The following is a 25,088-nucleotide window of genomic DNA, read 5'->3' on the forward strand; positions in this document are numbered from 1 at the left end:
GTTTCAGCTATTCTGTTTACAGGTCTGTCATCAGATTATTTAATACGATTTGTTAAACATTGTTGTTTCTTTTGATGTGAAATATTATGTATTTCATTTAAATAAAAGGCAATTTTAGTTTTGTTCACAATTTGTTAAGTTAGTTTACCCTATTTTTCTCTCTAAAAGAACCGCTGAAAGACCGGACCGATAAGCGGTATCGATAAAAGTAGTAGTACCGTTAAAACTAGGGCTGTCAAACGATTACATTTTTAATCAGATTAATCACAGCTTAAAAATTAATTAATCATGATTAATCACCATGCGAACTATGTCTAAAATATGCCATTTCTTTATGTATATTGTTGTGGGAATGGAAAGATAAATGAAAGAAGGCGGATATATCCATTTAACATACAGGAGTAGGCCTATGTATGTATGTTTATTATAACATTGTTCTGTGTGTTAAAATTAAAGACAGTCCACACACCTATCAATCATCAAACCGTCTTATTTCATTACGTGTTGATTTCTATCAACACGTAATGTTGTATCGATATGTACTACAGCAAAAGTAGTCAGGACTTCCTGCAACAACGCCACGCCGTTATCTTGATTCTGATTAGCCAGAAGACATTATCAAAGATGTTCTATTGAGAAGACGATCACTACGTGACAAAAGTTTTCAAAACCGTTTCTAGTCTTCGGTATTTCCAGACAAGTGGCTACTGAAATCAATCTTACTAACTGCTGTCTGTGCAATTCTCGGCGCGAGTTGGCGGACTTTATTTTGCTTACTTTAACATCATTTTTCATGGTGGGGCTAAGCCATTTCTTGGTATGGCTGTAGCCTACCCCAGCCATACCCTGGCGCTGCCACTGGTGGGATGTATGGGGCGGGCCATTCTGCACAATGCGTTAAATATTTTAACGCAATTCATTAAAAAAATTACCGCCGTTAACGCGATAATTTTGACAGCATTAGTTAAAACCTTAACGATACCCATCCCTACAGAGATATAGGCATGGGTCTTGGATAATATTACAATACAGTAACTGCTCAAATATGAATTCCTTTAGAAGTGTATCTGATTTTCTTCCTCTAATATGTATATCTGGTCTATTGTCACTGTTTGGTTTCTTTTCAGGAAATGAGAGGCATCTTTTACAAAATCCAGCGCAAACAAAACAACATATCTACTTTTAGAACAATGTCACAGAACTCAAACATCCTCATCTTAAATAATTGTTCTCACCCGTCACATAAAATATCCAATTATCTATCAATAATTAATTATTGGCGTAACTAAATCAAACTATACGGGACAACATGTTTACGGAAAACGGAGGACGTCAGCAACAATGTGCAGCAGTTTGAAGGACTGGCCCTCTGGCAAGTCTTTAAAACACAGACCAATACCCTTCAGCTCTCTCTTTCAGTGTCAACTTCAAACAAGAGAGCTCTGTATGAATCATTCAGCCTTTGTTCACCACTACAACAAATGTGTTTTAACTTTAAACCTTTGAAAAATAACAAAAGACTTGGTTCAAATGGCAAAACCAACAACACAGAGAAGGCGCTGGTCAGTACTACCCAATGACTAACCATCCATAACAACAATTCAAATAAAAAAAGGTAAGGTGTACCAAGATTGCTTACTGATAAGGATTATGTTTGTTTACTAAAAACAAACACAATATGGTTAGCATATTGTGGCATATTACTTCTAGTGTCTGAAAAGAGTTGTTTGGGACATAAAGAGCTTTTACCAGAAAGCGCAGAGTCATCGAGTTAAGTTCAAAGTGTTTTTTCCAGAGGCAAGCCGTTAACGGAAGCTACTAATGAGAACACAGTGTGCTACTGCTTGTGATAAACTGATGTACTAATTATTTACTTAAACAGGTATTTTCATAACATAATCAATTGTGAAATAGAGTGACAAACACCATCTACAAGTTTTCCAATTATTCTCATTGAACTTATCAGCTTATTAAAAACAAGAAGTCTTCACAGTGAACACAGGATATTTTGTTCCTAATTTCAATTGATGAATACAAGTTTAAATGACCCTCCACTTTTTCATCTGTCCATCAACATACCTGGTTGTTTGTTCCTCAGGTGGGGTTCCTGCCACCTCTGTACTGGGCTCTGAGGTTGAACTCTCCACAGTCACACCAGCTGACCCCGGTGATCCTGCCGGTGATGTAGCAGCTGTGGAGGACAGAACAACACAATAGTATCAACAACACAGAACCTTTTGTTTATGGCCTTTCAGTGAGTCTCTTGGTATCCTAATATAAGCCACTCTTCTTTTGTGTTTGTCTCATATGACCAGAGTTGTTTAGATTTAGTTTGCGACAACACATGGAGTCACTTTCTAGCTTTCTGAGGCCACAGTGTTGGCAGAAAATGCTACCTCTGTTCTCCAACCCCTTTTAGCCTGACTGTACAGTTTTTGGGTGACCCCGTTCCATATTTTTACCTTTCTCTCCCGGGGGGCTGGACCTCCCCCCTCCCTGTTGTCTCTGCAGGTTTTCCTTGTAGCAGACCGAACACATGCCGTTGTTTCGGGGGTTACCATAGAAACCACATCCCATAGTGCAAAGCATTGGCAACTGCGTCTGATTGGTCTCCTGAGCCATGCTCTGACAGAGGGGGCAAGGGGGGATGGGAGAGGAAATTCCTGAAAATGAGCAGAAGTGAGTCCAAATGATTAGCACGGTTATTCATATTTGAAGTTTAAGAAGGTATGGAGACTGGTTTTGGAGCATGATTGTTGAGTTTGAGAAAATAAAATGTATTAGTTACGGACCTATGGGTAAAACCTACTAATTGTAGCTGGCAAACAGGATCATACCTTCATCAAACTAAATTCAGTCCATGAACAGAGTTAAGTCACTAAAGCAGAACTGTAAATTAAATATATGACTTAAGTGACCTGTGGGGTAATGACTTTCTTAATGTAGCTATAATTAAGGTTTTTTAACAGTATCATACCTACAAACTAAATTCAGTCAAACACCATAAACATATTTAAAAAGTCAATTTTAGCCATTCAAGCAGAACTGTAAATTGTCATTGTTAACAATTCATTTTGACCAAATTGTGTTTCTACATTTTTGTAAAAGGCCAAATACCAAAATACGATAACAACAAAATACAATATAAAAAGTATCACTTATTAATGACATGCTCCTCCAGGAAAATGTGGACAATGGTCTGGGAGTTTTGAAGTATTCAAATACAGGTTTCTCACAAAAGCTAAGTGGGGAGCTATGCACTTAATTAAACATAAAAAACACAAAGAAAGGGTCTCAGTTTCACTGAACAAAACAAGCTACAGGCGAAAACAGTTAGCTAGTTTATGCTTTCTTCCACCGCACAGCAAGATGTTTTGGTCAGGATAAAGTTAACAAGCAGAAACTAAAGACAGGTCCACATAAAACCCTCCAGGAAAACTCAAACAAAGCCTGCCTTTAAGCGATTACCTGTCAAACTTGTCAAACGATACGTTGGTTACAGTCTAGCTGAACAACTTACAGCTGAGTGTTTGAGTTTGTCCGCAGCAGAAAACAATCGGCGTCCTATGCTTGCATAGCTCAAAGCAAACACTGTATTACATTAGCAAACACCCTCGCTGGACGTTTTGTCTGTCTTACACTAGAAACCAACACAAAGAGAATAACAAAAAAACCGTGGTAGCCTTAAATCATGGCTAAGGTCAAGAAAAAAAAAAGAACAGCGTCCATAGCGACAGACTGTTTACACGTATTATGTTTTAAATCGAATAAACGCTAGTGTTAGCAGCAGGCTAGCGTTAGCTCCACTGCTAGCATAATCAGCGAGCCCCAAAAACAGAGCGCTCGCCGACAGTGGGAGAGCCGGTTTAAAGTCGGTTACAGACACCGTGAGTCTCCCATAATTGTCTAAGATGAAGACGGTACCTGAAATTCAAGTTACCGGCGGCTGTCGACGACCTCGGGCTTCAGATTTGTACAAGTTTTGTCCACAGTAGAGCGCGCGGCCTCCTACCCTGCGCTAGCTCGCGACATTCGAAACAACGACCATGACGTCATCCTCAGCATCGATTCAGCCTTCAGTCAGTGAGGCCAGCACAGCAAAGTCCACCAACATCAACACCCCAACAAAATAACATCTAAAAAACTCAGGAATAACACCTTTATTAATGTATTCAAACATGGCAACAACACTGTACTGTTTGACTCATTAGCTCAATCCAAAGTTCAGAGACAAGATACTGAAATAAAATATGCACATCTAAAAACAAATGATAAACCTATGAACTATACATCTTATTACTTATTCTTATAACACATGGTTTTTGCAGAGTCAAGCTGTTGTACTTGCAGAGAAAAATACTAGAGCTAGTTATGAGCTATTATGAACTGATTTACTCATTATTCCATAGCTTGCACAAGCACAATTATTTTCATTTAATTGTCTGATCAGCCTCTTAAAATCAAGAAGTGTCGAAAGTTTACACAGGATATTGGGTTTATAATTAAATAACTGAAACATTAAATAAAACAAAGTCATCCTCAGCATTGATTCAACCTTCAGTCAGTGTGACAAGCAAAGTCCACCACCCCAAAAAACAACAACTCAAAAACTCAGGAATAACACCTTTATTAATGTATTCAGCCATGACATTAATACTGTACTGTTTTGACATGTCAGCTTATTGACAGCTCATTAGCTGAATCTATCAAAGTTCAGACACAAAATACTGAAATAATAACTGCAAATCCTTCAATAAATGAAAACACTATATGAACACAACTTGTTAAAGCTGTGTTGAAAGACAATTTTCATTTGGATTATTCTTAAGGAATTGCTTTGACTTATTTTAAGGCACTATTAAAAGTCTTTCAAACAGCAGTATGAGAGGATACATACATTGATATGTAAAAACACTATAATCTTATAGGAAACATAAATGCACAAACTAGTTAATTTTCAAAGGCCACAGGTCAGTGCTTTTGGTTATGATTGAATTCCATTAACTTTTATATCACACATTTAGTTTCACAGATACAATAATTAGTGCATAATGTAGAAAACATTGATTAATGAAAGGCCTTTTTTCATTAAAACAAGCATATTTATGTTTAGATGGTGCATCTACAGTACACAGATGTCTGTCATCACCTTGAATAACTCATGAACACAACAAAGTCTTGAAGTCTAGTCGTGTGGTTTGCTCGGCTCCATTGCCGCAGCTCCCTCTGCCCTCTCAGTGATCTGCGGAGCAAAAGGTCCCACCAACCAATTGAGTGGTGTGTTGTTCAGTAGATACTCCATGACACCATCCAGGGACTGCTTAACCTGGGAACAAGGACATACTAGTATCACTTTCAACAATATTACTAAACGAAAATCTGATCACAAACTCTACCTAAAAAGTAAGCTTAGCTTGTTGGTAGCAGGAAATACTGAGGTTTAATGTGTACACTACTAAATACAATATACTGTAAGCTTGACTGTCCTATTTTCAGTAATGCATATTAATCAGCAGACACCCCTGAGATTGGATGTTTGGTTGTGTAAAGTATGCAGCAGTTTTCTGTTTAATTCTTGTTCAATAAGACTGTGGGTATTATTCCAGCACCAATTTAAAAGGTAATGGAAAGACCAACTGCGTGAAGCAAATGCAATGAAAAAAGGCAATAAAACGTCAAGCAAAAAACTATATTTAGCTTAGCTGATGAAGCAAAACTAAACACTGCGGTAAAGACAATGTGGAGCAATTAGTACTTGGATCAGCTTGTGACGGCTCTGCTCCAGGAGGAGGGGTGTGATGGTGCTGGTGTTCCCCAGAGAGGCGTGCAGTTCTTCAGCAGATCGCCGTGCGCTGGTCAGCTGGTCCTGGACCGCACCTGGCAGACCCTGAGCACTCGACACCACGCTGGAGCACGCTGACTTCAGCTGGTCGCTCAGACCCTGCACCATGGAGAGGACCCGCCATTCCAGCTGCTGTGAATGGAAAGGTAACAAAAATGTTTGATCACAATAACGATAATTAGATTTTTGATTTATTTTATTTTCTGGGAAGTCAACCGGAGTTTATTGTAAATGTTTTACTTTAAGTTGAACTAAACAGCATCTCTGTGAGTGCTTTTAGTGTGTCAGACACCCTCACCTAACCTCAGGTGGATTCAGAAAAATGAAAGCCCAGGATTTGCCACTAGATGCCTTCCTTAGGCCAGGGTAGTTTCCCCATCTTATCCCAATTCAGCTGACTCAATGTAATATATTCAGGCTCCATCCTACCTTAAAGAGCTCATAGTAACCACCCACTAGGGTATTGCGTTCCCAGAATGCAGGGTTATTAGCGGTCCCTAGAGTCTTCATAAGTACAATGAGAACCAGAGCCTTCAGCTATCAGGCTCCTCTTCTGTGGAACCAGCTCTGTTTGTTGTTGAACATCCTCTCGTCATTTAAGAGTGGGGTTAAGACTTTGCTTTTTAATAAAGCTTAAAATTATGGCTGGCTCAGGCTTGCCTTCAACATAATCCTGGGTCTTACATTTAATTTGATTGTACTTCATTTTAAATGTATTTATTTAATTTGTAATTTACATTACAATGTTGTCAATTGGATAGTCTATGTTGTAATTTGTATTATGTATTTATATTGTAATGTGAATCTTTGGGGGCATTACAATACAATATCAGCCTCTAAAATAAAAAAAGTTGGACTCAGTGCTAATTCCAAGAGTCTTGCTCTGTTCTTATCACTGTTATGCTATAAAGCTTTCTTTCATTATTTCATTGTATGTGCGGCATACACACTCAAATGCAATCAAATGCAAACATAATCCTGTTAGAAACCATTAAGACAACTCCCAAAGCTTTAGCCCTGACCTCAGCCTCATCTCTGGTCCCATCTAGCTCGGACTCGGTCTGTCCAGCTCCAGCCTGCTTCTGCTTCCACTCGGTCCAGCGCTGCAGCAGCTGCTCGGAGGCTCCTCCTATCTGGTTACTGGCGGTACCCAGACCTGCGCGAGCAGTCTCTAGCAGGTCCAGAGTACTGGTAATCTGAGCCACTGTAGAATAGGTGGCATCCCTGGCATGTCGTGCCCGGCCCAGGGAGTGCTGCAGGGCCCGCTCCTGGACTTTGGCTGAGAGTTTCCCCAAGCGGACAAAGTAGCTGGGGGGGGTGGTTGACGCGGTCACCTCACTGCTGGCAGGTTCAGCCACAGCAGCTGAAAAGGAAAGTATAAATCTCATATTCTCAAATGTGCCAATAAATGTTTAATATATAAATTAAGCATTACATATGTAGATGGGAGCACAAAGGTCTAATTATAGTTTTATATGTTCTGTATGTCTATATTCCTTTATAACAGACTGCTGCTATGGATAACAGACCAATGCTATGGATGGAGTACTAATCTCTGAAAACAGGGCAGCAATACTATCCTTTTTATTGAAAATAACTAATATCATGTCTCAAACTATTCATTTATTAAATAAGTAGCACTGTAATAAGTGGGATAACTCTTGATCTATCCTTTGTCATATATATTTAACTGCCAAATGAGGAAGTACACTAAAGAAACTCACATGTACAGAATTCTGTATAGGTGGTGGTGATGGTTTGAGTGATGGATGGAGCAGTGCTTATTGGTGTATCTGTTACAAGTTGGACTACTTGACTCTGTAAGAGTTAAAAACCATCTGCTCAGGAGAACAAAAATACTTGAAAGCCACCTCAGCTCCCCCGACCATCAGTCCGTGGAAGCTAAGGGAAATGCAAAGTCTGCCAGTGCCTCTGTTTAAAACCACAGTGACCACTGAACAAATCCAAAATCCCCTGAGTACTGCCATCATAGGTACTTAGCTGCTCCCACTGATAACAATAGCAATTGCATAATTTGTATATCCATAATCAGAGAAGAGGATGGCCTCTTGAGTATTCCTGCAATATTGGAGTATGGCGGGTTGTCATGATAACATGACATCACTGTAGCAGGTGTCAAAGCAGTGAGTGTTGGAAATTGAGGGTGCTTTATGGGCCAAGTTAACAGAGGGGAATTTCATTGGAATTCCTGCTTCCCTCTCTATGAATAGCCCAAACCATTTATGTGTTCAAATCCAATTACGGTGGTATAATTTAACACTTTAATCGCGACCACCCACATCCTGCCACATCACCATGTCTTGCCTTTACAGTGATGATTCATTTGGACAGTCTCATCTCAAATTGCTGTTTGATCTATAGCTCAGTGAAGCAAGGACACAGAGTTGGCTACTGACTCTCACAGTAACTGACAAATATTGCAAATGCCATCGTTCATGCATACTAATTATGGAATCAATTAAGCTAAAGTACACTGCAGTAATGCCTGACATAAAGCTTATCATTCTGTAACTTTACATATCTAAATGTTTCTCTAGTAGAGACATTTAGATATGTAGATATGATCTCATATGCCAATGTGTAAGTATATCCGGCAGTGGCTCAGTCAGTAGGGGCTTGGACTGGGAGCTGTAGGGTCGCCGGTTCAAGTCCTCCTACTTGGAGAGGTCCCAGTTCACCTCCTGCCCTGCCGTGGTGCCCTTGAGCAAGGCACCGGACACCTCCTTCCCCCACTCCCCGGGCGCTGTGCAATAGCTGCCCACTGCTCCTATTGCTAGACTCCTGGTACTAGGATGGGTTAAATGCAGAGAACACATTTCACTGTGTGTGCTGTGTGCTCTGCATGTGTGACCATTAAAGAGGGTTTCATCCCTCCCAATTCATATACAATTGTTTTGACTATTTATTCTTTGTTTGCAAGTGAAAATGTATGTATGTAGTGCCAATTTAAGGAAAGAAGGAATGTAATCACTTTTGTTTTCATGAAATACATTAAAAGGCAAATTGTTGGATCCAAATGTTAATAAAAGCCCGGACCCTACAATTATTTAAATGTGCTTGATTGATAGAAAGACAACTAAATCAATTTAAAAACTGTGATTTGTTAACATTAAAGTTTGTTTCCATCAAAGCATTATTGATGAAGCCCTGGAATGCATATCTTTATAGAAATTAAATCCTTACCGACTGTGTCTTGAAGCACTAAACCTTTTGTTGTTTATTTACAATCGGCTGTGACAAAGAAAACTTGACAATTGTTGTCTATCTCCTCTGTACGGAAGAGAACTCTCTGCTCCATAGCTTCTCTTAATAACTGACTTAAACTCCAACTGTACATTTTACATTTATATTCAATTTAATATTGAATAATCAATTTCTTGCACAATAATATCCTGCATTATATTTGTTACTGTAAAGTTGAATTTCAACATGTATATTTTCCACATCCACGTATATATATATTTTTTACTTTTTAATGTTATTTTATCTCTATTTCAGAAATATTTTGGACTGTTTATTTCTTGTGTCTTAAATTTGTCTTATGTACATTGCCTTGTTTTTTATGCTGCTGCAACGCAAACATTTCCCAAATTGGGATCAATAAAGAACCTATCTATCTATGATTCATTCATTCCAACTCTAGCCTGGTTTCAGCTTCATTTGATCCAACAATCAAAACACACCCGTCTATACCTCAACATTAACCATATGTGTTTAACACCTCCCCTGGTTATGCACTTATTACTGTATGCGTTCCACATTCAGAAGAGCTACTGACCCAGCTCGGTCTCAGCGAGGGGGAGGTTCTGCTCGACCCAGTCCTCGGAGCGGCTCAGTGCCAGGCCCATCCCAGAGCTGACCATCTGGCCCATCCTGGTGCCCATGGCGGTCATGAGCCCTCCGCTGATGGCTGCCCAGGTCATCTCCACCCCGCCCATCGCAGCCCCCAGCACAGCGTCTTTGGCCCCCGCCACCGACTGGTACACCAGACCTACTGTGTCCGACACCACCTGAAGAAGGAAGAGCCGATGATGAGTCATGCTTGGAGAGAAATGGAGGTTCTTTTCTTTTTTATTCTAATAGCTCTTATATGAAATTCAGGGAGCAGTTAATGGAGGAGCGTTTTATTCCATTTTTACCATGGCTATATACTGTATTTCAAGGAAAATAGTCAGTGGCTTAATCCATGGCTTTGTTATTTGTTAATAATTGTAACAGTATTCGTGCACCTATTGTGAAGTGTCAAATGTGTTGCTATGGTTACCTGAAGTGTTATTCAACATGTGAACTCCTCACACACGTTATAAAATGGGCTGTTATTCTGTGAAACGACTTACTATGATAGAGGTTAAGGTTATAATTAATTAATCCAAATGCAGAATGTAGAGAGGTTTGTTGACTTCATTATTTATTTTCTGCCTGACCTTGTCTGCTGGCTGGTGAAGAATAGGCAGCTTCTCCTCCATCTTATTCAGTCCTTTTAGGGCATACTCGTTCACCGTGGCAACTGGAATAACAGAAATGTACTAAATGTTTTCAACTAGAAAACAAATCCTTGGCTAACCCGATCAGTCGGAAGCAATACCCAGAAACAGAAACAGGAAATATGTATCACGGGGGAAATTAGGTTTTGTAAAGGTTGCTCCATTTTAGAATGGTTTAAAAGAAATAAGAAACAAATAGAATAAAAACATTCATATAAGAAAAAATCTGTTAAAGTATGGATGTGCAGTAAAATAAATAAATTAAATAAAGATATTTATATAGACTTAAAAAGGTTAAAGTAAGAATGTGAAATTAAAAGATACAAAACATGTATATAAACCAAAGAAGTTAAAATAAAAAAATGTGTACATTGTACTGCAATATATAACATCAAGAGTACAATATATAAAGTGGTGTATTAGTATGAATGAGAAATAAATGCTGAATTGCAAAGTTGTGGAAATTAAAATAACAACACCAATAAACAATCCTACATTTTCTTTTCATAGTAGAAAATGTTTTTTGTTTTTTTTGTTATTCAGATTTTTTGTTTTGTTTAGCCCAATTCGACCCGACATTGGCTTCACACCTTTAATGAGCAACAGGCTTGCAATCCTCTTTCATAGTACGCCAACATTGCGACTATGTTACATCATATTTTACAGAGAGACAAGAACTCACTCTGTGGTTCTATAATGTCCAGGAGGGGCTTGGAGCCCGTAGTGGCCACGGCCCCCAGGGTCCGGACCCCGCTCTCCGCTGCATCCATCACTCCCTTCAGCAAGGGCACGCTGTCTTTGGTGCTACTGTAGGCGCTGGACACCGCTCCGCACGCCGAGCTGACCAGAGGCAAATGGCTCACTCGGGAAACAATATTCTAGGTCAAAAAGAAACATTATTGAAGAGACATACAAAAAAAGTTAAATACAACCCCGTCTGCGTAAAGTTAAGATCTTTCAGGACAGAGTTCAAGTATTCTGTTGTGAATAATGATTGATTCCCCACAGTGGCTTATCGAGCGTCAAATGAGTTCATAATATGCCTGGGTTTTATAATATGTGTCATTTCGGGTCACAGTGCTCCTCACCTGCTGGTCTCCATTATCGGGTTCTGCTGCTGCAGCTCCACTCTCATTAGTCTTCCCGCTGTCTGCCATTGTGAAGGCTGGATTCAATCTCTGACATAAAATATAAAGAGTCACACACAGAGATTCACCTCACACTGCCCGGTATGCATGATAAAATACATCTCTGATATTTCTGTGTTTAAGAGGCTGATACACTTTCTTGAGAAGAATCGGTAATACTTTTGGAAATGGAATGGGTGTCCTGCCAGACGGTTTAAGGATAAATGGGCTGAAAGGCAACTCAAGCATGTTCAATTCATTTGTCAACACTATGATGCAATGAGGATGAAACTGCACCTAAAAAAGAATATGCTGCAGCCGAGCAAAGCCATTAACACTTCAAACTCTACACTGTCAAAGTTTAAAGTCAAAATATGGATTAAGATATATTTTGATTCTTTTGTATTGTTTATTTCCATACTTTGTGCTTGCTTTTCTTTTAAATAACATCATCTTGAAATAATTAAATGAAAGTGTTAAGATCTGAAGCTGATAAAACTTTTGAATTTGCTCATGAAAAGAGGGATACATGAGGCCAATGATTGGTATATCAAAGTGTAGGTCATGTATGGGATAGTTATACATGTAAACACACACATATATTTTTAATATCTACATCTAGTGACATCATCACTGAGGTTTATGACTCGCTGTTCCACGAGTATCTTTGCACCAGTCACAAAATATATTCCTTCCTTCAATTTTTCTTAAAACCTCAGCTTTTTAGTATGTGTACATACTAAGAAACAATATTGGTTTCTCTGGGTGATGATTGAAACAAGATAAAAGGAGTATAGACAGAAATGTTGGGGCTGATACAGGTATTTGTCACATTTATGGCTTAGAGTCAAGAGAAAACTCATGAATAACTATGAACCAGCAGGGAACTAATGCAGGAGATTGATTGTTCACAAGCTCACTTGAAGGCATGCAGGCAAAATGGATCTCAATATCATTTACATCAAGGGAATGTTTTAAGGGAAATATTGAATGTTTTACAGTAAAATGTCACTTTAAATCAAAAACCAAGCCATTACTCAAGTGAAAAATAGCTTTAAGTGAAAACTACCGTATTACATTAATACAATGAGTTATTGCCTTGAATAAAATCGATATCTTTCACTTGATTGGGTCACAGAAAAGGGTAAAAAATCAATTGCTCATTCAGTGTCTTTTCTTCTTGTAAGGAGGAGAAATGAATAGCATAATCTCAGTTTCGCACAGGACAGGTGAAGTGAGCGAATGTCTCCATAGGCTACACTGTGTGCAACGCAACATTTCAATGTACAATATTTACATTATAGTTTAATCTGCCTAATGAGTCCAGAACACAAACAAAGTGTTTATCTCATGTTCTAAGTAAAACACTAAGTCAATGTATTGATTGAGGTTAATTTTCACTGCTCCGCCGACAACACACAGGTCTACATTTCCTCCAAACCCACCACTGCCCCAACCTCCCTCACCACCTGCCTTGAGGACATCAGGAGCTGGATGAGCAGGAACCTCCTGAAGCTTAACGGTAGGAAAACTGAGGCCCAGCTCATCGGCTCCAAATCCACCCTCACCAAGTCACATAAAACACCCCAGCACCAAACATCATCATCGATGGCTTCCCCATACCATTCGCTGCCCAAGTGAAAAGGCTCGGTGTCATTCTGGACGGCTCCCTCTCATTCTCACTACACATAAAAAAACATCACCCGCACCGCCTTCTTTCATCTTCGGAACATCTCCAGACTCCGCTCCTCTCTTTCCCAACCCAGCACTGAAATCCTGGTCCACTCATTCGTCACATCCTGGATTGATTACTGCAATGCACTTCTGACTGGCCTTCCTATCAAACTCCTCAATAGACTGCAAATAATCCAGAACTCTGCTGCCCGTATCATCCCCCGCACCAACTCATCCGACCACATCACCCCCATTCTCAGTCAGCTACACTGGCTTCCTGTACGCTACCGTATTGACTACAAAAACCTTCTACTCATATATAAAGCTCTCCATAACCTTGCCCCCATCTACATCACCGACCTCCTTCAGGAGTACACCTCCTCCCGCACCCTCTGCTCTTCGTCCGTAAGACTTCTCACCGTCCCAAGCTCTCGCCTCAAAACCATGGCTCCTCGACTCCCAGACTCTGGAACTCCCACTACACTACACATCCGACAGTCTGATTCCATAACAACATTCAAAACCCAACTCAAAACCCACCTGTTCAAACTGGCATTTTCTTTATAAACTGTACCCTGTGTCCTTTTGTGTCCTTCTATAGTCCATTTCCTGTTGTTTGTCTTGTCCTACCCCAGCTGATACTTCACTAAATCCACTGTTTTAATTGTTCCCTATATTGCCCCTATGCCCTGTAAGGTGTCCTTGGGTGTTATGAAAGGCACCCCCCAAAATATTATTATTATTATTATTCATTTAAGCGTATAATCATTGTTTCCCTCCCTTGCACTCTCTGGTTCCTGCTTCTCCACCATGAGGATTTTCAGCTTTTTAAAAAAAATCTGATAATACTGTTTACTGGATATATTTTGTACTGCTGCCAGAAAAAAAGCAACTTGAAGACATCACCTTGGGTTCTGAGAACTTAATGACAGTAAAAACAAATTGATTTCTCATAATATTCTGACATATATACCAAACCTTATCAGGAAAACTGCAGATGAATCAACAAAAATAACATGACAAAGCGATGCAAATGAGAAAAACTAAGAGGCATGAAAGCTGGTGCTCCCAACATGTGGACGGCATCTGTTTGAAATCTACCAGATGGCATGCAGGGAGACATAAGTGGAGTCCACCTGTAGTTTCTGAAACACTAATTGTTTACAATGGTTACCCTGATGTTAAGGGCAGAGGAATCAATCAAAGAAGGACATGACCTCTGTGATCGTACTGCTGGGAAAACAGGCAGCAAAGACGTGAGAAGTGCAGCCGACCAGCTGTACAGGAAGTTCAATCTCAGGTCTACACGTCCACATGACGGTCTACACGTCCACATGACGGACCAGACTCAACTCATATCCATAAAACTACACAGAAGACAAACAGCTCCAACCATGGGTGACCTTTATAAGTCTGGCTGATAAAATCTTTCCAGACTCTGTATTTGCAAATTGCATTTTGTTGCAACAGCTTGGTTGAGCAACATGTTTTTTTTCTCAAACGCAGTTGGAGACATCTTCACTGATTTTATTACAAAGCAAAGTCTGTCATTTTGTTCCCTGCTATCAATTGTGAGATGAACCCGAGATAATTTTTAGAGACACGGTACATATTGTGAGGAAGGCAGTTATGTAATGAAAACTAGAGTTACTTTAGACTTTCGGAAATAATCATTGTCTGCCTGACAAGTGATTGCAGCAAAGCTTTCATAAACAAGCCTTTTCCTATTGCGTTAGGACTGTTTGTAACAACCTCCCACTGTTGAGACACATCATCTCCTTTCAGATAAGGGAAGGCTGCTGCAATCCCTTTGGACATGACAGATTATTATGTGACCTTTGATATTAATGGACAAGCTGGTATATCTCCAGGAAATGTTGAGACACTTGTCATACTGGAGAGAGCTGAAAAACAAAGAGGGATCAGTACAAGTCAGTGGGTTAAAGAGGAAATCAGCCGTCCTTGATCCAAAGGACTACAGCTGTCGTTGATCTGACAGACTGAGAAAAAAAAGAAGAGGAGAGAGATAGTTTCTCAAAAATGTAATATTGATTTTATAATTTTCACGAGTATCATAAGATCATTATATTTCCCAAAAGATTGCTGGAATTGTGTCGACCCAGATCAGTCAAATACATATAAATAATTTAGTCAGCACCCAGCCACGAAGTTAAGACCTTCCAAGAGGTCATAACATTAAAACAGGTTCAAGAAGGGAGATACAAGTATTTATTATTCTTGTGAAATATTGGAAAATCTTACATCTTCAGCTCCGAAGAAAACCATCAAATAAGTCATATTGAGTGCATATATTTTGTGTATGAGAAGATCATATCCAAACACTTAAAATGCCTCAAGTGGTCACTGTGTTAGCAAGCACAACATTATTTTTAAGACATACACCTTAAAGACAATGCTCTGTCTTGGCATTAAATGGCAAATGTTCATTTCTCGAAGAAACATAAACGCGTGACACAACTGTTTAAATCTTGCTGATTTCCAACTCCTTCTGGCTGCCTTTGAACACAACACCGTTTCGTCCTAATGCTACAAATCAGCTGTCATTTCTCCAGTTAATGGTTGATGAACTTTACCCCAGATGTGAAACTATGACTTGTTACAGCAAACAACAGCCCATATTGTGATCGGTTTATCCTTATTTATCACAATCTCGGGTCAAATGCAACCCTCCTCGAAGCGGAGCAAAGTAAGTATGGAGGTAGTTTCCCTCAATGTGAAAGTGAGGTTAAGTTACGAGTTAGCTTAGCATACGTGTTTATGAAGTTGATTAAAAAAGAAAACAGAGCTGTTAAAACTGACCTCACTGGCAGCTTGTTGCTCCTCTGTTCTGGTTTGACCTGCAGGATATTGTTGGTCAATGCACCGGTGGTCCAGCCCACAACCAGGCCCTGTTCCTCCTTCTGTTCTCCGGAATGCAGCGCAGGAAGGCGGAGAGAGGGATTGTCCTAAAACACTTTAAACCAATTAAATCACAGCACGGAAGTTACACACACAGCTGTCACATCTGGTAGAATTGATGTGAATACACTGACATACAAAGCTAAGTTCATGCACAATTAACAAGCCAGATGTCGTAACTTTAATGTCTTTACTTTCTCTTTAACTCAACTAACTTTTTTTGCCTTACTTATTGGTAGTGGTGGCATATAACTAGCATTTACTCAAGTAGGCTACTGTACTTTTTAGTATGTATATATATATATATATATATATATAATATATATATATATATATATATATATAATAGTGTTGGGGAAACTTATACTTTACTTGAGTATTTCCATTTTATGCTACTTTATACTTCCACTCATTTCAAAGGGAAATATCGTAATTGATTTAGTTACTGGCACTTTTTACATAAATACAACAAGTATTAATATACTCAGCAGTACAAAAAGTATCCTACATTTGACCACAATATCAACGTAGAGCATTATACAACTCTAATATGCATTTTCTAAAAAATAAAAACAGAATAATAAAATATTATATATTAATACAACACTTTGAGATTCTGCACAATCAGTATTTTTACTTTTGATTCTTGAGTACACTAAACTGATAGGACTTATGTACTTTTTACTTAAGTAAGATTTCTACTTTAATACCTGTGATACTTATTCAATACTTATTTGTAATTAAGTATTCTTAAATTGTGGTATCATTACTTTTACTTAAGGATCTGGATACTTTATCCACCTCTGCTTAATGGCCCCTATTTCCCAAGATATACTCTTATTGTTTAATGTCTGTTCTGTAGCAAATTAAATCCTAGTGTGATAAGTGATAAGTTGAAATATATTAATTGTTTGCACTACTTCTTCCATCACTGGTTTTGGAAACTTAATGATGTGGCACTTCATGGTGCCACGGTGTTTCAAGTCCACATCTATTATACAGGTTAACAATTAATTAAGAAAATAAATCTCTGCACAAGGTCCACTTATTGACAATTTTTAGGAGATTTCAGCCACACCTTGTAAACATATATTGGATTTGTATCAGTTATCAGGGAGATATTTATGCCGTTATCTCCTGTGATAACAGGCGGTTGTATATAGATGATATACTCATAAGTTGACCTTTTGATCAGTTTTCTTTCATACTTGTTTTGAAGTTCAGTACCTTCAAGCTTTACTTTTCCTTTTGTTTCTTAAGGTAAGGTTAAAGCTTGAACCTTTTTTATTTAGCCTACCAGCAGCAATCCCCTAATACGTGTTTAACATTGGACTTTAATGCAGTTGTAAGCAGCTATAAGGAATTTTTTTGTAACCATACAACTATAACTGCTCCTGTGAATCATCCTTAACCTGTGCCTAAAAATTTAATGGATAATTGAAATCATAATAAGAATTATGTCTTTATGTTTTATGTGGATATCAAACATGACATATTTATTTATCATACCCATTAATCAAATGTATTATATGAGTTATATTAAATGAGCATGGTTATTATTGAAGTATATAATAATTTGTCCTTCTTTCTTTTTCACTCTTCAGGCAATTATGATCCCCATCCACAAATGAAAGCCATAAGATGCAACAAGATGCATCAAGAAAGCTCCAGAAGAAACCCAGTAAGTGGACTTTGAGTTAAGAACGTTTGTTAAATCTCCAACTGATTATAAACTGTGTTGATAGTTATGTTACTGTTTATACAGTAGTCATGGAAGCTTTTTATGAAAGGTTGTTGACACATTAATTAAGTGTCCTTATATTTCATTAGTCCTACGTAATATTGTGTAAAACGCTTTCATTATGTGCAAAGAAAACAACGATTAGAACTTATCACTATTGATTCACTTGTGAAGTGCATTATACTGTGTATAAAGCCAGATGGCTGGGATCCAGGCTGCCATGTTATCTGCAATTGACTTAGTAAACCCTGAGAGGGCAGTCTTTACCCATAGAGTCAACTTGGACCTGATGTCTGTAGCCTCACCCACTGAGCTAGACCATGAGCTAGACTCATGCACATCTACATCCTTAAGATGTCTTTACTGCAGATACACTAAAACTCCACAGCAGAGATGATATATTGTATTAAATATTCAAGAATACATTTTTAAAAATCTTCAGAAAATATGAGGCCTGGGTTTTAAAGGAGTGCAGACTGCATTAATCGACTTAGTCTAAGATCTTATTTTCACATAGGCTTTCTTCTTCACGTGGCATTTATACATTATATAAACATACTGTGTACTTTATTATTGTAACACAGATACTTCCCCTGGTGGATACTGTGATTCATCACGACTCAAACTCCATTATCTCTCCCTTTTTTATTTAGAACAGATTTTCATTTTTCAAGTCATTACAGTTTCCATTATGTGTCCCTTTGTGTTTTCCTAAATGCCTGCACCAATTTCAAGAGAAAGGTAACAGATTACTTTGAATGTTGCTATCTGAAATTCATTGAATACCTGTTGTAGCTTTGTTTTTGCCATGTTTAAAATCCAGGCTGGTTTATGTCTTGCAACACCAGACTGAGGTTGAGAGACTAAATGGGTCAGAGTGAGAGAAAATAGCATAATGTGGGAAACATGGGTGTGTTGTCTTGACCACAGCTGTATGGCTCCTTTCCCTCATATTGTTTGATTTGTTTATGAATGACCAAGCAATTCAACCGCTGTATTTTACGCCTTTAACTAAAACACACACAAAAATCCATGCATACCAGTGCCAACACATTCTCCTGCAAAAGAGTTGGCAACATCTTCCCCGAAGGCTCTCATCTGTTTCCGCTTAACTCTTAACTCTGCTTCACTGGATCAGTTGATTGAGGCCAAAATTATTCTGGATATTGAGTAATTGAAGATTAGTAGATAACAGGAAAATCTTCCATCCCTTAGAGTAAAGTGATCACTCCACTCTCCCCCCCTTTGTCTGCTTACCCTGCCTGAAGACGTCTTTCACGATAACTGCAATAAATTGTCAATTGAACCTGATTTTCATGGACTTGAAAGCAGAACCCACCAATCTTATTTATATGGATTCATTTTTTAAGATATTGTGTACCTTTTTCACACTAAATAGAGTTGTCATCCTATGGTTGTCATCCTTTAGATTATTTGATTGTTATAGAAAAGAAAGACACAGAGTGCGGTACACATAGCAACAAATATCATCAATAGACCATTTAAAGTGAGCAAATGCATTACCTTAGGTTTGACAACATGCAATTTAGTATCCCACACATATTTATATACTTCCATTACAGTAGCCATTAGAATTGATCAAATTACCCAAAATAAAACCAACACCTAATTAAAAACCACAACAAATGTTAAATGGATCAATATAACAACTTTTAAGATGTTAAAATCCCATGGGCACTATTCATCTTTGAGTTGTTTTTCATTGAAGAATAATTGTTTTAATAAGATATCCATCATCATCAAAAGGCACTTTAGAAAGCAAAGAGGCCTGTGCTAAGCTATGAAAGGAGCAGAATAATTACTCTGTAATAAAATCCATTTGGTTTGTTTCATGTTTAATATCACACCACCAGTCTCAGGTGTACTGTGGAGACATCACAAGCATTTATTTGGCTCCACGTTCCTTTTCCCTCCTGTTTCACCTTCTGCTCTTCATTATCAGCGGCTTAGAAACCGTAGAAATGAGCTTCAATCCATTATTGGCTGACCCGATCTGCTTGGTTTCATCTGCGCTACACCATTGATAGGAATCTTATTTCCAACATCCTGCAACAAATTTCCGGAGGCTTGCAACATAAGGTATCAGTAACATACAACACAGCTACAAATCATCTGCAGGTTGGAACTTGATATGGACCTCTGCCCTTACTATATTCTGCTCAATAACATATTAATAAGGCATAACCAATGCTCAGGAAATGCACCGGGTGTATAAGAGATCTACTCCATCATGTTGAAATAATAAAGAGACAGCAGGTTCACCTTGAGTCAAATACTGGTATGCACATTATTCATTTTTAGCATTCTTTCCAATAGGATGCATTTATGAGAATATCATGATCTGAAGCTGCCTTGAGTCTCGTTTGAAGAAACAGTTCAAAGACACCGACATCTTGGGATATGTTATTTGTTTTGCTGAAGAGTTATGTGAGAGGATTGATAGCACTGTCACATGGGTACAGACAGTACATATGTTACTGCAGCTAATCGCATTTAGCTCAGCTTAGCTTAGCATAAAGACTAGAAACAGAGTTGCTGAAGAGTTAGCATTAGAGAATTGATAACATTCTCACATATGAACAGTCAGTACATATGTAGCTGGAGCTAATTGCAGCTAGCTTAGCTTAGCAAAAAGACTTGAAATGGGGAAAAAGCTAGCCTGGCTCTTTGTCAAACTGTAAAAAAAATCCACTCCTCAGAGCTTCTAAAGCATCCTTAAAAAAACATTATATGTCGTTTACTGTTATATGGACACGTGCCAGACTATCACTTGACCGTTAGCAGTTGCCAGCCATCCAGTGGAGACTCAGGAAGTTGCTGGTCATGCCTAGGAAATAATCTGGCACATATTAGGACCCTGAAAAACATTTATTAGTTTTACACTTTTTCTACTGGTATAACATGTTGATTAGTGAGCTTTATAGGTGCTTGTTGGTAGATTGTATTACCCTGCGAGCTGTTTGCCACAGTTTGAAGTGTTTATGGTAGGTTAACCTAACTGCTGGCACAGCTAAATGAGAATATAGAAGAGTGATATTTATGTTCTCATAAAACCCTAGGCAAGGAAGCCTACATGCAGCAGGCCTGAATCAAGTAATGATTCTATTTTTTGCCTTTACTCGATGGTAGCTCAGGATCAAAGAAAGACAGGAAGAGAGCGGGGTCGACATGCGGGTCAGTGGCTCCAAATAGTTTGCAACGGGGTCACCGCAAGGTCATATTCATCATTGGTATAGTTTTTTCCTAAATAAATATTTATTGTTTTCCTTGAGTCCGCTTATTTTGTACACAACCTTGCATTTAAAGTCTTATAGTTTAACTGGCCAACCTCAAAAGCAAAACACCCAAGCTTCACTAATTGTGTGCATAAGAATGACAATTGAACATTGCCAGAAACGATGGAATCCCAAAATGAAAGCTCATGAAAGTCGTTAACTTAATGCAGTAAACTTTCTGCTAGAATAACGATCTTTAATCTTTCCAGTTTTAAGTGCTCTGCGAGGGAAACTTAACCAGCTACAGACGGTTTATGACTGTTTTGCTTTCGGCTTAAAGGATATTGGAAAAATGATTTGTGTGGAACCTCTAGCAGACCTTTAAAAACGCATAATCTAAAAGATATGTGGCCACTGTCAGCGCACATGGGAAATGCCAGGTCACTGCATGCAACATACGAAATGAAAAGCAACAAATAACAGAGCTGAGTGTCTCGCCATGGCCAACAGGTAGCGTCAGCTTTCCTTCAACAGAGAATCATTTTTCTCACTGATTTTTATGACTAAATTCCATCTCTTTTTTAATACCCTTTTTCTATTTCTCTCGGTCTCCTGTTTACCTTAGAGAGCTTACCTCACCCCAGAGCCCTGACAACGGGTCACTGCCACAGTGGCGGTGGAGATGAAACATTGAAAGAGCCGACTGGCCCTGAAATATTTATGATTCTTTAGTGTTTTGATTGTATGAGTTTTGACAGCGAAAGCACATTACTGTGACCCTATCCCCAAACAAAAGGCCTGATGGGTAGATATCTGTTGTGACTTGGAGGGGTGAGTCAAAGTGCATGCTGTTTCACCGTACATTGAGTCTCAAGACTTGATTCTCTTTCTTGTGCTATTTGATTCTTTTCCACTATTTTCTCCAATATGATCTCTTCAGAGCAAAGTGTGCTGGCCTTCTCTCCTCTCTCTGCCTTCTCTCCTCACTCCATCTCCCATTTCATTTCCTCCACCCTGTCATCTCTGCACCACATTCATAATGACAGATTGAAGACTGCCTCTGCAGTATCGCTCAGTTATAATAAAGTCCACTAGATTGGTCCAAACTAATTAATAACAAGCTGATCTGGTCTGTAAATTATTACATATTTTTGTTATAAAATGTTATAAGCGATCAGACATTTAAAGGTCCCCTATTATACTGTTTTTCATCAATATATTATAGGTCTCAGATATATACAAAACAAGTGTTTGGCTCCAAACACCAAACAGATCATTGCAGCATTACCCATAATCCCCTCTGTTTCAGCCCTGTTTCCAAAGTGCTGATTCTCTGTCTGTTACTTTAGATGAAAATAAGGAGCCCCTCCCCACGCCCCTCTGAGAGAGATTTGGTTAACAATAACACAATGGTGCTCAAGGAGGAGATTCAGGTGATAAGGTGGGGGGGGGTACGGGGGGTTACTTGGTTGCGTGATTGGCTAATGGCTCTACCACAGCAAGAACGCTCGCTTAGTACACATCATAAAGTGGCCCAAATCTGATCAGCTGCATTTTTCAGACAGGTTTTTATAATAAATTGATCAGGACAAAAAGAGAGAGAATCTTTGTTCCTGAAACTTTCAGAATCTCTTTCCACAGAGAGGACACATGTTGATGTAGAAAAGACATGAAAAAGAGGATTTTGCATAATAATATAGGTGACCTTTTAATGTATTTAAAAATATTTATTAACATGTCATCTGTTGACTGAGTGCATTTCCGCAGACTTACAAGTAAAGTTAAAAAATAACAGTAACATAAGTTAGATAAACACAAGTAAATATAACTGATTTGACTTGTATAGAGGAGATAAACACAAATCCATTCTTTCTGGTAGCCAATTTTCTCTCCTTTAAATCCAAACAAAGCTTTGTGATCCAAACTGTTTTATTTTTACTGTTTAATATCACGCTGAGAGAAAGGATAATCCAACATCGAGCTCACTGCATTGATGTTCTGCATGAATACTGGAGCAGATTCAGCAGTCCGGACTGTCTACATCAAAGTAATTTTCTCTTTACGTTTGATACAGATTCTCCCTGTAAATGCTGCGCTGGCATTGTTAGTGGTGATTGTATTTCTGCAGGTTTTTGTGAACTTTTTCAAACATTGCCTATTCTTAGTCGTAATCAGCATTCCAAATTAAAGCTTTAAAATTGACAGTAAAAAACGCTAATGATCTGTAAAACATTTGCATTCGATTCAAACTTTATACCTTTTGTCCTTGCATTGATAGCAGTGGTGGACTATAACCATACATTTACTTTACAGATGTGCTTCCATTTTATGTTTATCAATACATTTGACTTCTACACAAATACATTTAAGCTGCAAATCTTGCACTTTGTATACTACTTTTTACACATATTTAAAGCTTTAGGTACTAGTTACCTTAGAGATTAATTAATACAAACCATAAAATCAACTTATAAATGATGGTATATTAGTAAGTCACCATGGACATATATAATTGGCCGAATCAATACAGCTATAATTATATCATCATCATCATACATGATCTTTTAAAATGTGCAATTCTTTACGTCTACTTTTTCTTTTGGTACTCTAAGTATAATCTGCTTCTATTATTTTTCTTTTCCCTCTGTAAGATGGAAGACTTTTACTTGTAAGAAAGTATTTTAATGCAGTGGTATTGTATACTTTTACTTTTTCCACCACTGGTTAAAGGACACTTGACTGTGTTCCATATTTTTGACAAGTCATTTCATCGATTTATTCACTGCATCAAATATTTTACAGGTTTTTTTCAATATAAGTGAATCTGTCATAGTCTTAAATCTATATATCTGAAACCACTTATTTAATGTCTGAGCTCCATTGGCTAAATTGAGTCGTCAGTGACGGCTGAGCCTGTGAAGTGTCTGTCTCTGGTCACATGAATCCTGCATGCAGTGAGTCTTTGTTCGCAGTTTGGTGAACCATGTGATCTCTCTGGTGGGATTGGAAATGGTCACAGCGGCGAGTGGCGACTGAGGCATCTTTATTTTGAAGTCATATTTCTGCTCAAGTGGAACTTTGCAGACAAAAGCTCCTGCTGTGAAGCGTTCATCTAACTTTGTCATCCACTTAACTGTCCTTAATACTACTACACACTCCTCTCCTGCTTTCTTTCTGAGCTGCGGGCGACTGTGCTGCCCATTTGTCCACATGTCGTAAAAAGACTAAAACAGCGCATTATCTATAAATGATTGACGCTTTTAGTTTTCCAATGGCAGCTTTTTTTAATATCAATCTCAGGTCTTCTGCTGCCTGCCTGCTCTAACACAGAGTGGAATGAAAGGAAACGGTTGAACAAAAACAATTTTTATTTTTTTATTTACTGTCAGCACACTTTGACAGCCGATGGCATGGCATAAGGTCTTTTGTTGAACAAGGCTCAAAGTTTCTGTGTCCTGAATCATTTATATGCAAAGTAGCTGGCGACAGAATAATAAAGCTAATCTGGGGATTTAATATAAACCTGGAGAGCTGTTTAATATTAGAATAGAGTACTGTCAGCAGCTCTAGTTTACTGAGACATTGTGAAAGTGCTCGCTCCCTGCCTGCATCTGACATATTCAGAGAAGTCAGCAATACAACCAAGCAACAACATACACATCTTGTTTCTTGCCACCTGTCGAACGTGAGGCCAATATTCACACTTTTAGCTCTGTTGTTGGTCTACACCACCCTGATGGAAATATTTGTCCATGTAATTGCAACATTTGAAAGCTATGCTACTCTACGCTAGTTGCTATCTGTGTCTTTGTGCTATTTGTTGCTTTTTTTAAACATTCATTTTACATGTTGTATCAGGTTGAGGTGGAGCTTTAAAAATATACATTAGCTTATATTCAAAATGTTAATTCTATTTTCTATTCATAATAATAATAATACATGATTGTATAGCGCTTTTCTAGACACTCAAAGACGCTTTGACAGAGAATAAAAAACAACAGCAAAAAACAATTCAAAAAGAGAAACAAAACAGAAAATAGGGGG

At 38.3% G+C, this 25,088-nt stretch overlaps 1 protein-coding gene and 1 pseudogene across 1 annotated transcript; both read right to left on the minus strand.

The window, feature by feature from the left end:
* Positions 1–2,079: 2,079 nt before the first annotated feature.
* LOC104952902 (AN1-type zinc finger protein 5 pseudogene) lies at positions 2,080–4,058 on the minus strand (annotated as a pseudogene).
* Positions 4,059–4,610: 552 nt separating this feature from the next.
* plin3 (perilipin 3) lies at positions 4,611–16,086 on the minus strand. The gene is made up of 8 exons (XM_010779806.1): positions 15,969–16,086; positions 11,436–11,525; positions 11,030–11,225; positions 10,288–10,370; positions 9,642–9,873; positions 6,865–7,205; positions 5,756–5,974; positions 4,611–5,326 (listed from the first exon to the last, which is right to left on the minus strand). Exons 2-8 carry the CDS (start codon positions 11,502–11,504, stop codon positions 5,186–5,188), a joined length of 1,281 nt encoding a protein of 426 aa, XP_010778108.1. The 5' UTR covers positions 11,505–11,525; positions 15,969–16,086; the 3' UTR covers positions 4,611–5,185.
* Between the last annotated feature and the right edge of the window lie 9,002 nt (positions 16,087–25,088).

This window comes from Notothenia coriiceps, unplaced genomic scaffold, assembly GCF_000735185.1.
Source record: "Notothenia coriiceps isolate Sejong01 unplaced genomic scaffold, NC01 NC01_scaffold00020741, whole genome shotgun sequence".
NCBI lineage: Eukaryota > Metazoa > Chordata > Actinopteri > Perciformes > Nototheniidae > Notothenia > Notothenia coriiceps.

Excerpts from the sequence above, each read along its gene's own strand:
- plin3 (XM_010779806.1), bottom strand. The coding sequence starts at position 11,504 with ATGGCAGACAGCGGGAAGACTAATGAGAGTGGAGCTGCAGCAGCAGAA. Across the intron at positions 7,206-9,641 it reads CCTCGCTGAGACCGAGCTGG|CTGCTGTGGCTGAACCTGCC; the intron begins GTCAGTAGCTCT and ends TTTCCTTTTCAG. Across the intron at positions 5,327-5,755 it reads GCCGTCACAAGCTGATCCAA|GTTAAGCAGTCCCTGGATGG; the intron begins GTACTAATTGCT and ends CCTTGTTCCCAG.